General features: G+C 48.6%; 1 protein-coding gene across 1 annotated transcript in view; it reads right to left on the bottom strand.

The window, feature by feature from the left end:
• Positions 1–11,497, bottom strand: part of LOC131208671 (serine/threonine-protein kinase Pak) — a 35,602-nt gene extending 24,105 nt beyond the window's left edge. The window contains exons 1-3 of the mRNA XM_058201486.1: positions 11,168–11,497; positions 10,386–10,540; positions 184–195 (exon numbers count right to left, since the gene is read on the bottom strand). Coding sequence (XP_058057469.1) covers positions 184–195; positions 10,386–10,540; positions 11,168–11,303 — 303 coding nt within the window. The 5' untranslated portion in view covers positions 11,304–11,497. The remainder of the gene's footprint in view (positions 1–183; positions 196–10,385; positions 10,541–11,167) is intronic.
• Between the last annotated feature and the right edge of the window lie 1,567 nt (positions 11,498–13,064).

The following is a 13,064-nucleotide window of genomic DNA, read 5'->3' as shown; positions in this document are numbered from 1 at the left end:
GGCTAAAGGAGTAACAATGAGCGTGCGGAAAACGAATATAGGCGAGTTTATCTGAACGCAAGCAGTACGTAATCAAAACCGTTAAGTGGCCGGAAAATAAAACTATCAAATACCAACGCGGGGAGCGCACACACATGAATTCCAATTACGGGTACCAAGAAGAAGCGCAAATATAATACTTACTCTCAAAGGCAGCTTGTGAAATGAAAGAAACACGTGAAAGCATAAGATTGGTAAAATTAAAACGTTCAATTTCGCAGCACAAATAACACACGCATATACGCGCGACATACATACAAATACTAGGGCATTCGCAAAACATTAGTGTGAACGCACACAGATCGGAACTGAAAACCGAAACAAAAAGAAAAGGAAAGAAGAAAATCCAACGCTAGGAAAGAAGCTTGCTGTGAGAGTAGCCGGGGCAGCCGGCGGGCGCCCGCGGTTTTCCAGCCGTCGTAAAGTGGTTCTGAAAATTAAATAAAATCCCACCAAATGTACCGAGGAGACCGAGCCCCGCTGGAGGGTCGCGGAAAACGCGCGCTTCTTTCTTCGGGCGAACAGCAGACCTTCAGCAGCTTTCCCGAGCGGTGCGAAAAGTCGCTCCAGTGACACGCAATGAGTGGGCAAATAATAGGCGAAAATATGTCCAACCAGCGAAAGCGACCGAAGAACACTTTGGCCATTTTGTGGCAAGGGAAATAGGAAAACTTTTTCTGCAGCACTTTCCATCTTTCTCTTACCTTCCCGTTTCCCGCCAGGAGGAATGTCAAAACATCATCATCATCGGCGCATCATCGACGAAACACATTTTGCCAAGCGTCCCAAATCCTAGATTTTCCTGTCACACATCCTCTGCAATCTGTGTGTGCGACCGAGAGATAGAGGGACAGCAAGCGGAGCAAAGCACTTCATTTCTCGCAGTTCTGTGTTCCTGCTTGGGACACACTTTCAAAAGAAAATCATTCGCCAGGTTTTTCGTGCCAACCGACAAAAGGGTGGACGACACTGTATATGTGTGTGAAAATGGGGCGGCCACCAGCTCGGAAAGGACCGTTTTCAAGCGCAGCGCTCTCTGGAAAAGCTTGTCAAGTAATCGTTCCGAAGAAGCTACGATTTTTTTCTACGATTTTAAAGCACATTGAAATATTTCAAGCATGAGAATTAGAAATGCAATTTCATGAGGTGGCATCAGTGGGATCGTGGGTTTTCTGGGCCGCCTCTGTCAACGTGTTATGACGGCACAGGAACGCAAAGCTGAACCGTTGAACCTCGAATGAAACGTCAGGAAACGTCAGAGAGAGCTTCCGGAACCGGGTGTGCTCGAACGGCATCAACCGGAAATAAGTGTGCCGTTGAGCTGCTTCCACCACCCCTTTGGTGGGTAACCTTGAAGAACGGCGAGAGTTGACGAGAGTGAGCCAATGATTTTCGGTGGAAAACCGGCCCCTGTTGCCCCGGGCGGCTGTTGGATGGAGAGAAGGTCTTTGAACTGGCAACTCTGACAGCACCAGCATCAGACTGCTCTAATCCTCAACCACAGAACGCCTGCCACACAACATCCGTTAAATGAAGTGTGACGAGCACGCATTCACGCCCGTTTCACTGAAAGGGGTTCCCTTATTTTTCCGCGGAAAAATCATCAATTCTCCCACCAGCCCAGAGAGTGGTTAGAGAATTTACGTATTTCCCGACCGTACCGACGCCAGCTGGTGATGTGGGGCCGTGACCAAACAGGAAACGGAGAAAAACCCCTTACTTCAACAACCCAGCGGTAGAACCCTGCCACGGACGATTTTCATCTCATCTTTAATTCAATAGCAGCAGACGAGCACTACTAGCTGTGTGTGCTAAGTAGAGCAATAGAACCCGGAACGACCGACCTAACGGGTGCTGGTGAGCTCTTTTGTGGTTTTTATTGTCAAAGATGCCGGCTGAACGACGGGGCTCGAAACGCGGATAGCATTCTGGAGGGGGCAAAAGTCAATGAAGCCCCCCGGTCGTCTTCAATCCGGGGTCTCGGGGGCATAAATTTATTCATTTTCTACTTGCCAAACATACGCGCGTGGCAAACCGTGAAGGTCTGCAGCTCTCTGCAATGTGCGGTCCACGGTGTCGATCGGTGATGATGGCAAGGGCGAAAGGTCCCATTGTTTTGGGGATTAATCCATTAATGAAAATGCGGAAGAGTCAATGGAAGTAATTGAAAATATCCCCGGATTTTGGGGACCGTTGTGTTGGGGGGTTTTAGGTGGAGCTGCTTGTGTGCCTTCTTTCATCGCTGCAGATAAGATCACAGCACTCAAGAAGAACTGGGAATCTCACATCGTCCTTCCTTTTTTGCACGTTGAACAGTGCGGTAAGTGTGCACCGACACTGAGTCCTCCTCTGAATAGCGAATGTTCCTGCAACTGTTAATTTTGAATCCGTTGGTAAATCAACCGCAAAAGCTATCCGAAGAGCGCTCAAAAAGATGCAAAAGGAGTTGAGCGTGAGTGTTGATCCTGGTCAAGCACTTTGGACAGCAAGGAGCGCAATCCAATAAGCATTTTGCATGGTAAGGCCCAAAGTTAATTGTCTGTTTGAGGTGATTTTCTAACGCTTCTGGAAGCTGTCAATTGTAGCGCTCTTCAAATGCGCATCGGAACAGTATTTTTTTTAAGTCTCAAATGTAGTACATGATGCAACTCCTTAGAGGCGTACTTTACCTTAAGCCTATAGAGAGTCGTTGGAAGAGTAGTCTTCAATCGTTGATGTACGATTTCTGGGCACAGTCTCACAGGATCCGTTTCCGGCTGCCTGCGTCAACATCCTCGAACTGAACAAACAAGAGCTATTCGCTAGGCCTACTGAGTATAGCTCGAAGTGTGAAGCTTGAAGCGAACTTTAAATTACTCTCTTCATACGATTGCAGCGCCATCATGCGTACGTGAAAGGAACAAAAAATACACTTAGAGCTACTTTTCCAGTAAGAAACCAATCAGAACGTTCTTACGATCTGATTCATTTGTATCAGTAGTTTGACAAACGGATTAAACCAAAAGGGAAACCCTTTATACTATTCGACTTCCCATGAACTCCACGCGTCATTGGATTCGGAGCCGGTATCTCCTGCCGGCAACCGGTCATTGGAATCAATAAAAGTATCTCTAGGTTTGAGAGCGATTGCTTCATGTCCATTTCTAGCTACCTCCATTTCGAAACTCACTTGTCGCACTGTGCGTTGGAGAGATTTTTGGCAATACCTGACGAGACTCCGGGGACCGCTACAATGTCACGTACCGGCGGGGGGCATCTGCGCGCTGCTTCGGAAAAGCTCCAATTGCGCCCGTTTGGCAAACAGGCATAAAAATTCATCGGTCGACACGCTTTGGGAAGCGGAAAAATTTATAACACAACGCTCCGCAGCGCCTAACACAATCATTTACATCGTATGACGAGGCCCCGCATGCGTGAGGAGTGTAAATTGATCGTAAACCTACCGGGCGCGACAAAAGGGGTGACGCCGGTGGTTGCATTCCTTCCGAAAAGTTCCGTCGACCGCCTTCACAATGTGTTTATTTGGCTTATTTTGGGCTCGAGAAAGCATCAAGAACGCCGGCTCTGCACACCGACAGCGTGTGCTTCGAGACGTACTGTGTAATAAAATTGTAAATACCGTCGTTGGTGTCATTCGCAAGACGCCCGAAGAACTGTTCACAAACGACTGGAAATGTGCTTGGCACAATTTTCTCACAATCCTCTTCGAGCGGTGAAAACACCTTTTAAAGTCGAAGATGTTGCTGTTGTTGCCACCTCTAGAACATTCTCCGCGGTGCACCGGCGAAGTGTTGTTTCCACCGAAACCTTATATCAATAAAACTTATGCTGCCACCGTGTCGCGCACAAATACCGGCTGGCCGGGGGAGCTTGGGGAGCGTTTGATGAAATTAGGAGATACAAAATTGGACCACTTCTGGGGGCCGGCGACGATTGCGAGTGCCAACGACTTTCACACGCTGGCGGCTCTAATTTTATAGCCCTTCGGCGGTGCCGCAGATTTACTGCCGTTGATGCTGCTGCTCCGCGGCACTAAATCGCAGCCCAAACGCGGCAAAACCCGTACTCGGGCGGGTGTGTATTCCATCATTATTTGGAAGCCGTTCCTTTTCCCTTTTTTCCGCTGCTTCCGGTGACAGTTTTCAGCTCGACAGACGCTGCGCGGTCTTTGTCTCTTACGATGGTACACCAATTAAAAGTCGTCGTCTTTGTGTTTAGGGGTTTCGTGTATCCGATTCATCTTCTCTAGCGAAGGTGTAAGGGAAATGGGACGACACAGTTCTCAAAACCGGTGAAGATGCCCGTAGAGGCAACACACGCGAGAACGGAAGTCGTATACACGGCCTAGCTCAAGATGTCTCATCGCGATCACAGGGGTCTCACAGATGAAGATAATATAATATCTTTACGTTTACGGTCGAAAACTCATCAAAAAACACTAAAAATATGAACCTTAGTGTGAAAAGTAATTCAATCGCTTGTGTTATTGACCTTAGAAGGCTTAGATTTCGAGCTAGAAAGACACCCAGAGACAATTTCATTGGCCAAATTATTTTGGTTTAATTCTAATCAGTAAGGGTAACATCAGCGCCGGACTCTGTTTCAATAAAACACACTATTTCAAAGCAAGGCCGCCGAAAATCCGAAAAGCATTTACGATCCTTACAGATGGTGCCAAATCCGGTGCCCTTTTATGGTGCTTCCGTTACGCGATATTTTCCAGGTGGAAGTCGGTCTACTTTCGGCACGACCAAAAGGAAACGGTCAAGTCCCATCGAATTCGATCGCCAGCAGCACATCGAATGGTCAAAATATTTTGGAATTACAAAAAGCTGATTATTTTCTGTTGTGCCAAATGAAGCATCCAATCTTATTCTAATCTTGATAAAATAAAGTCTTATTTTCTGAAGCCTCATAACAGTTTCTCACCATTATCCGCAATCATTCGGGAGAGGTAGATGCCCCCGGACCGCAGAAAAGAAACTCCATCCTCTGTGGCTCTGTGGCATTCCAATCCAGCGGGAAGGACTCCGAAAGCTCGAAAACGATTATGATGATGGCATTAAATATATCCACCGGAAAGCAGGGTTAGCATCTAAAACGCATTCATTAGAAACCTTTAGGTCGCGATCGCCATCGTCCCAACAAAATGACGGCCAACCCAACGGTGACCCCACCCCGGAACGCAACGCAGCTGTTCCTTGCCGCGCGCCACGGATGAAGCGGGAAGATGAGTTATTTACTTTCTTTGATCACACAGATTATGGTGCCGATTAGGGGATCCCCTGCACCACCACCACCACCACCACCACCACCTGGTGAAGGAGTGGACACACTGGTGAAAAAGGCGATAAAACTTCACGCCGTACAACAGCGCCGTTAGGTCCGACATCTTCCGTAGCCCCCATTTTTGGGGCACCGTGGGCGTCCGACCGAACCGTCATTTCCCGTCGGGGACCGCGGGCGGGACGAAGGGGCCGCGTGAAGGAGTGTGGTTTTTATCTAGAAAAATGATGCCGCTGATCCCATTTGGCAGCGCAGCGTCACTCCCACACACGTGGTGCGTTCGGTTAGCTGGCATTCAGCCAGCCAGGCAGACCGAGCGGGCTTCGGGAGTCGTGGAATGTCACCGTTCGGGGGAAGAGTCTTGTGAAGTTCTTGCTGGAAAATGAATTATTTGGTTAGGGGGTTACAGGGATTAGTAAGAAGGCACTGAACAAAATGGAGTGAAAATTGTCCATTACAGATATGGCTACGAAGTTCGCCAATCAGTAGTCCGTGGGGAACATCTGATAAAAGGCACCTAGACCTCGATTTAATGCCACAACAAGACCATGGGTCGGTGATGGTGTCCTCATTAGAATCGCGCCGCACGCAAAGAAAACGCGTAGGCGCAAGCGGCACACGCAAGCAACACTCAACCATTGCAGGTGGGAGACAGATCCGAAAGCCCTAGTTCCAGGCCAACCGACCATCATCATTCCTATTTCGCTGATCGACGAGATGTTTAGCGGTTAGCCGGCCGGGGCAGCCTTTCAAACCCTCGGTGTGGGCGGCAACGGCGAACGATGCCAGCCAGCACGTCGATAGCGTTCGAAAGAAAGTGTGAAGTTTATTTTTGGGATGGCCTCTGACACGGAGGAGAACACGACCGTAGGCCCACCCACCAATGCAATGCAATGTTGGGTCAATTTTTGGCGTCTGTTCGATTCGAAGACGATTCATGGGAAGGGCCAAAAAAATGGCCACCGCCGTTTGATGGAGATGGATGGACGGTGGATTAGCGTGGAACGAAGCGCGCGTGCGCTCCCCGTCCGTCAGTGTGTCACTTTGGGATCGTATTTTTAATCCTCCATCGGGCCGCCCTGTGTCATGTTTCATTCAAGCGATGTAAGTACGATCATTAATACGCTGTCCGTCGCGGGGCATGTTATGTGCGGCGTCGTGTTTTCGGTGTTTTATGGCCTCATCATTAAACGGTTGAAGTGTACAACGGCCAACAACATTTGGGCCTGGATTGTAATCAAAGTTCCTCGACCGACTCAATCACAATTCGGGCTCATTGGGGAAGTTTTAAATTAGCTCCGGAATTAAATCTACTGCCGTCGTTTGGACTATGCCAATCGAATGACGCTCGTTATGGGATAAATCGGGTGTAAGCCCCTGAAGGGACCACCAACGTTTGATACCACGCTGCTCCTAGTTAGCGGGCCGGTAGCGGATCTTAATTTGAAATGCAAACGATTCGCGGGGATAATTTCCTGCTTTTCGCGACGGCCAGCATAACCGGCCGGTCGTCGGTGGTGGGCGACTAACGTTGCGTACAGATTCGTCCGCGCTTCGAGCCGATTTGAATATTATATTTGGTCCCCCGAGGGCAGAAGGTTAAACGGTGCAAATTCTGAACTTAATTCTCGTGTCCTTCCCTTTTTGGTGCCAACCTGTTGCCCTACGGCGCTTGTCAAGGGAATCTATCACACCGAACAGCTTAATTTGCGCCCGGCAAGTACGTCGACTCGGAGCTCAGCACGATTGAGTGACGACGGAGCTCAGGACAACGATTCACTGGTCCTCGTTGAACGAGGTGGGAGCTTAGTTATGGATGGCACAAAGCACTCCCAAGTATGCTGGCCAGCAGGTGCACGCAGCATGCAACATTCGGCCGTTTCGGACCGCACAGGACCGCGCTCGAGGTGGACATTCCATAAAATTTACTACAAAGCCCAAGGATCAACGTTTCTGATAAGGTTAATTAGTGTATTCGGAAACAAAAACTCAAACAGTGTCAGACTGCAATTAATTGCCGTTTAGGTCGGTCGTTTGCAGCAGGGCAGCATCAGCACTCCTTCCGAAGCATTATTCCAAGGGACCCACACGAAAAAACTGAGATCGGAAAACAATTTGCCAGCCCAAGCCAAACCGGCCGGCGCTGCTGATTTACATTTTTAGATCGATATTCGATTCGACGGAATGCGGCCCTCTGTAAACAGTACTGTACCAGTCCAGTACACAGCCCTATTGGGCCCACCCGGTCCGTTGTTAGGTTACACTAGTGATTGGACCAAAAAAAAAAAACATCGGCCCAACTACAGCGTGGTGGAAAATAATCACAAAACCGGAAAAACGGCATTTTTTTCGCGCTGCCCGAGTTGGGCAACCCCTAACCCGGGAATGCTTGAGCTCCTTTCGAATGGACCGAATCGAAGACGGGGGCACACAAGCAAAAAAACGCGGTAATGAGGATTTGCTGGCGCGAGAGTATCGACATGATGCCGATCAGATAAACAAACCCTTAGCGCACCGCGCCCAGCCAGCCAGCCAGTCAGTTAGACAGACAGTGAAGTAAAACTAACGACTGCGAACGTTGCCAACGGCCGGTGCGCGATTTGGTAGAAATATTTTACCAAACTCTTCCGCACACAACAGTTTCGGGACAACTATGCACTGGGTGCGCACTGCGGCGTGGCAACCCGAGAAAAATGCTAGATACATATTTACGAAACCGATCCGGCCGTGCTGACGGCGGCCGATGCCAAGTGCCGGCCTGGAGAGGTGTGTTCGCCTCGCCTTTAAGGTTCAACCGGTCCGCGGGAAGATTGGTCCGCTGGTTCCAGCTGCTCGCTCGTCGGTGGGTTGCGAAACTGGGCCGGCCTGTGCCTGTGTGCCGAAAGAGAGAGAGAGAGAGAGAGAGCAAGCAAGCATCGCGCGGGGACCACTAATTGCAGGGGGCAGCAGTCCAGCTGGCACAGATGATGCGGCCTGGCGCTGGAATCATAAGTTATGCGCCCCCGATGATGCACAGTTGCATCCTATTTTTGATGCAAAAATCGAACTAATTTTAGAACTCTTCGGGGGACTCTTTGGGGTTGCGCGCCACGCAGTGAATTATGGGCCAGCCAAAAAGCCGCAATTCGCTTCACATTAGCACAATTTAATGCACACCACGATAAAAATAGCCAATTGACATTCAACTACTAAATAAATGGGCACCAACATAAGCTTTCGAGCAGCTCCTTGCCGAAGACGGCCAGCACCCCAGCCGCTCGCCATCGAGAAAGAATTTACGATCACGTTCGCCGAGGTCCTGGGGGGAACACAATCGATTAAATTCGCGCATTGGCGGTGCCGTTCCCGCCGAGTGTTTTATTTCCACCGCCATCAATCGACTCGCAGTTCATTAGCGAGAGCGCCGAGGGGACAGCTGACATGTGCTGTCGTCGTGTCGTGGGTTTCGACGACTGCTAGCTGCACAGTTCATTTTATCATTATGTTTTATCGCACGTTGAGATTTTATGCTCTATGCGGCGCGTCGGTGGTGCTCGATGCATATTGCTATTGCTGAATACTTTTTGCTCAGTCTTACTGAAGTGTGGCCGCAAATGAAGCATCGGTTTTTTGGGGGCCGCGGAATAAAACTCCATTTTGGGGACCTCTCGCTGGTAGTGCGGGAAAATCGTGATGAATCACTTCATCGTCAGTCGGTTCTCGGGTTGACCGATTGCAAATCGCGGTACTCGGTAAATCTAGTCGTCAACAACAGGGCTTGACCACGAGGACGGTCACGATCAGCAAACCGCGCGGACCGCAGCAACGCGATTTTCTATCGTCAATAAATTCCTATCTGGGAATCGCGGAAATTCCATCACGGAAGGAAAAGCCAAAGTCGAAAGCAAATTCGGTTCGCAAACCGTTCGCGGAAGGTACCAGGAGACGCAGCAGGTTTTATCGATGTTGTCCCTCAGTTCCGATTTCGATGGGACTCCGCGTGCTGTTTGTGTATCTCTTCCGTGATGTGGTTTATGAAGGGAAGTTTTTTTGCCGAAAGTTGGTTTAGACGTAACCGCCCTGCCCTGCGTTCATTAGTCTAAATAGCTAAAAACAAGCATTGAAAGGGCGATGTAAGGAGAGCGAAGTCTCCACTTGGCCAAGGCCCAAGGATACCGATATGTTGCTGTTGGTCCAATCGGGCTCATAAATTGTTTCGTCGTGACATGTTTTCGCTTTCCGCTCAAGACCGTGCGCGCCTACAAATTGGCCAATCCCACGGGACCCGGTGAACAAGCTGGCCATTTATCAGACACCGCCCCGGTCGGAACCTCGGGGAAGGTCTCAAAAATCGGCCCAAAAAGGGTTTCTCGAAGCGGCGCATATTTTCTCTTCGCTTTCGTTTATACAGCTAATTATGCTAGCGGGTTTGCACCGATAAAAGGCCGGGTCGGGCCGGTCTGGTGGCGTCGGTGGAACTCAGACTCGGACTCTGGGCTGCCATTGAAAAATCGCACTCCGAAATGAATCCAAAGAGTGAAAGTCTAGCATTGTTTCAGACCGCATGGCATCTCCGGGACAACGTGGGTTCCAATTCCGATCCGAGTCTAGCCTAACCGCAATCGAGTTGGTGTTCTATCTCTTGTCTCGTGCAAAGAAATATTGGTTTTCTTTGCAACTGGAAAGGTGTGTCACGATTTGGGTGGGACTCTTACCTCAGCAAAGTGTACAACACACGCGAACTTTCAGAAAGCGTTTTTAACATTTGTTGATAAATACTTTTCTGGACAGTTGATTCATCATCCTTTTCGATTCAATGCGGCCATTTATTAAGGCGCGAAACACACAGACAGACGCAGCCATGAGGGCTACCAATTTCAGTAGAACACGGTAATCCTTCGAGCAGAGGACACACCGGCAACAGCTAAGTTTCGGTGCCCAGTGATAACCACTCTGCCCGGTAGCCTATCGTTCCCCCTAAAATTAGGTTTTGTTCGGCTTCGAACCAACAGAAGAAAACAGGAACAGACAACAGCAGTACGCCAATCATTCTGGGTCGACATCAACATCAGCACACTTACCGTAAATTCACCGGTAATGGCGTCGAAGCCCACGTGGACCGTGTGCTCGAAGTTGGTCGGATAGGATATATTCGGCTTCGAGTCGTTGTGCGACGCCTTCGATACTTTGATCTTGCTCTTGAGCGTTTTCTTCTTCCGGTCCGCATCGTCCGGTTCTGCGGGAAGATTGAACGGTTGAAATGAGGGTTTATAATATTAAATGTCCATTTTCTGGTTATTCTGTTAACGAATGTTATGCGGTTACGCTGAAACCCAAGGCTGGAACGATGAAATTGATTGAAAACACGCAAAATTTAATATTTACACTTACAAAATAAGAAGGAAAATCGAAGCCGGAAGGCCGATTTGACCGACGACGAAAGGACAGGTTTCGGGCCCGGCGAAGAGGATGCCTACGTGACAGGTGACAGTGAGTGAGCATTTTTTTATGGCACGTGGCAGGCACGACGTGGCAGTGAGCATTTTTTTATTGAGAAGCTTGCTATGATGCAGAATCAATAGACGGATGGATAGTAGAAAAAGCAATCGACAATAGGTGACAATTCTTATCGAAGAGTGCGACGAGAAGAAATAAAACAAAAATCTAAAAACTCTTGTCTTTTGAACATTTCCAGGTAGGAACAATGTGGCTCCGTGTTTTGCTCAATTTGTCCATTTATTTTGCAGGGTGCTTTCAAAAACGCGATAAAGATAACACCACCGAGGGTCAATCAATTTCATCGTCTAAAAGTGACAGCAATTTCCTGTCCAACCACCGTGCAACCACCCAGGAGAGTCCGTACCTTTTGGCAATGGTTTCATATCGACCGGAGCCACTCCGTCGATCCGGTCGCCACCGCCGGGACCCCCGGCTCCGCCACCCCGGTTGCTCGTCAACCGGACCGGCGGTGCCGGAGGTTTATCCTCTTCGCTGGACATTCTTCAGGTTCGGCTTGGCTTGCGAGAACGTACGGAGGCGACGACAGTGCCGCGATCGTTGCGATAAGCTTCGGAGAAGATTTCGGCACCGCACCGTTTTCGCCACAGGATATACGTCAGTTGACACTGCAGATAACTGGCTGCCAGACAATTAGACTCCCGTTTCGCGTGGGACTGTTGGTGCGGCGGACGTACGCGGGCAGCTTTATCACGCCGAGCGTTACAATTTATCTTTTCCACACACTGCACTAACGCTAACCGCGAACGCTGCCGTTGACTTCTCACTTTTACTACACGAAGACGCGCACCTTTGGAGTGCTGATATCGGTGGAAAATGCCGGCAACTAATACTTCACATTTTTCGCATGATTGCGCTCAATCAACTGAAGAGGACATCGATCGATTTTCCCATCTAAATGCTTACGCAATCGAACACCGAAATGCAAGGACACAGGGCACACACACGGAAGCGACATTTAAAGGAGAAAATGAGGAGACATTCCTTTTTTCGCACATGCACATAGATCACGGGAACACCCTTTGGTACGGGCACACCACCCCAAAAGGGCCACAGGAAACCGAAAGCCGTTAATTAAACACTCTAATCCGACGCGATCATAGCGTATTGCTTGATCGTTGACGATGGTCGCTCGTTTGGTTGACTAAGAGCGGGACGGACCATCATTTCCATACACTGCTACTACACCACACACTGCATTTGTTTGAACCAAGTTAGATCGAACTGAGAAATCACCTAAAAATACATGGAATATTGTTAAGTATTTAAGATAATATTACTGTTGCATATTCTGGTAGCGTTCGTCCTATTGTTATCTAGCGCAACTTGGACTTCTGGCAGTTCGTACAGCTCTGAAAGAGAAAAAGAAAAAAAATATTAGTAAGAAGAAGCACAATGAAGTTTGAAAACATTATTTTATGAATGTGAGTAAGTCTACGAAGAATTGTTGAAGAAAATAATCAAAAACGTGCCTATGGTTTCTGCTATTAAAAGCCGCCTTATCGCGAATGTTCTGATTTCTCTCCAATTAAGAGTTCAACTAAACACCTAACACCGGAAGCGAACTGATTTAGGGAGGTTGTAATCCGTCGTCGCCTGATTTCACTTGGAGGAAGATAGAAGGAAACTACAAAGCCGTTAATCAAATGGACAAATCCAATTTATACAACTTTGCTTGGGCGAACAACGGGGTTTTGATAGCCCCTTACGAAACACTTGCGCCGCGCTACAGCCAGTTCCGTTCTGCTTCCGTTGTCACAGGATGTGCCGAAGAAGGACACCGGCGAACGTCAATAAAAATCGGTCTCTACTTGACCACTTGGTTTCTCACTTTCGTACGGGCCCGTCAATTAATTTGCTACTTCCATAAAAAAGCACCGGAACTGTTACCACGCTTTGTGCCGAAAAAGGGGTCCAAGCCCTTTCCGGGGCAATCGGAACGTACGAGAAAACGCCGTAGGTTAGACGGAATGGAAAACAACAACGAATGCCAGTGCTGCTGGAAATGGCCGTAAGGCTATATAAAGCACGGCAAAGTTCGCTGAAAGCCACGCAACCGAATCGATAGTAATTAAGAAGTCGCATATTGAAGCTTTTCTTTATTTAGCAACAAGAATATTCCGGTGCCGGTTGACGAAAATGCAAATTGCTTGTTCCGTTTCTGACCGACCGTCTCCACAACCGGATTTACGTTCTGCGTGCAACGCAATGATGGATAGAAATCTAAAATTACCCATAATAAT

Source organism: Anopheles bellator, chromosome 2 (assembly GCF_943735745.2).
Source record: "Anopheles bellator chromosome 2, idAnoBellAS_SP24_06.2, whole genome shotgun sequence".
NCBI classification, from domain to species: domain Eukaryota; kingdom Metazoa; phylum Arthropoda; class Insecta; order Diptera; family Culicidae; genus Anopheles; species Anopheles bellator.
This window is presented reverse-complemented; position numbering and strand designations above follow the sequence as displayed.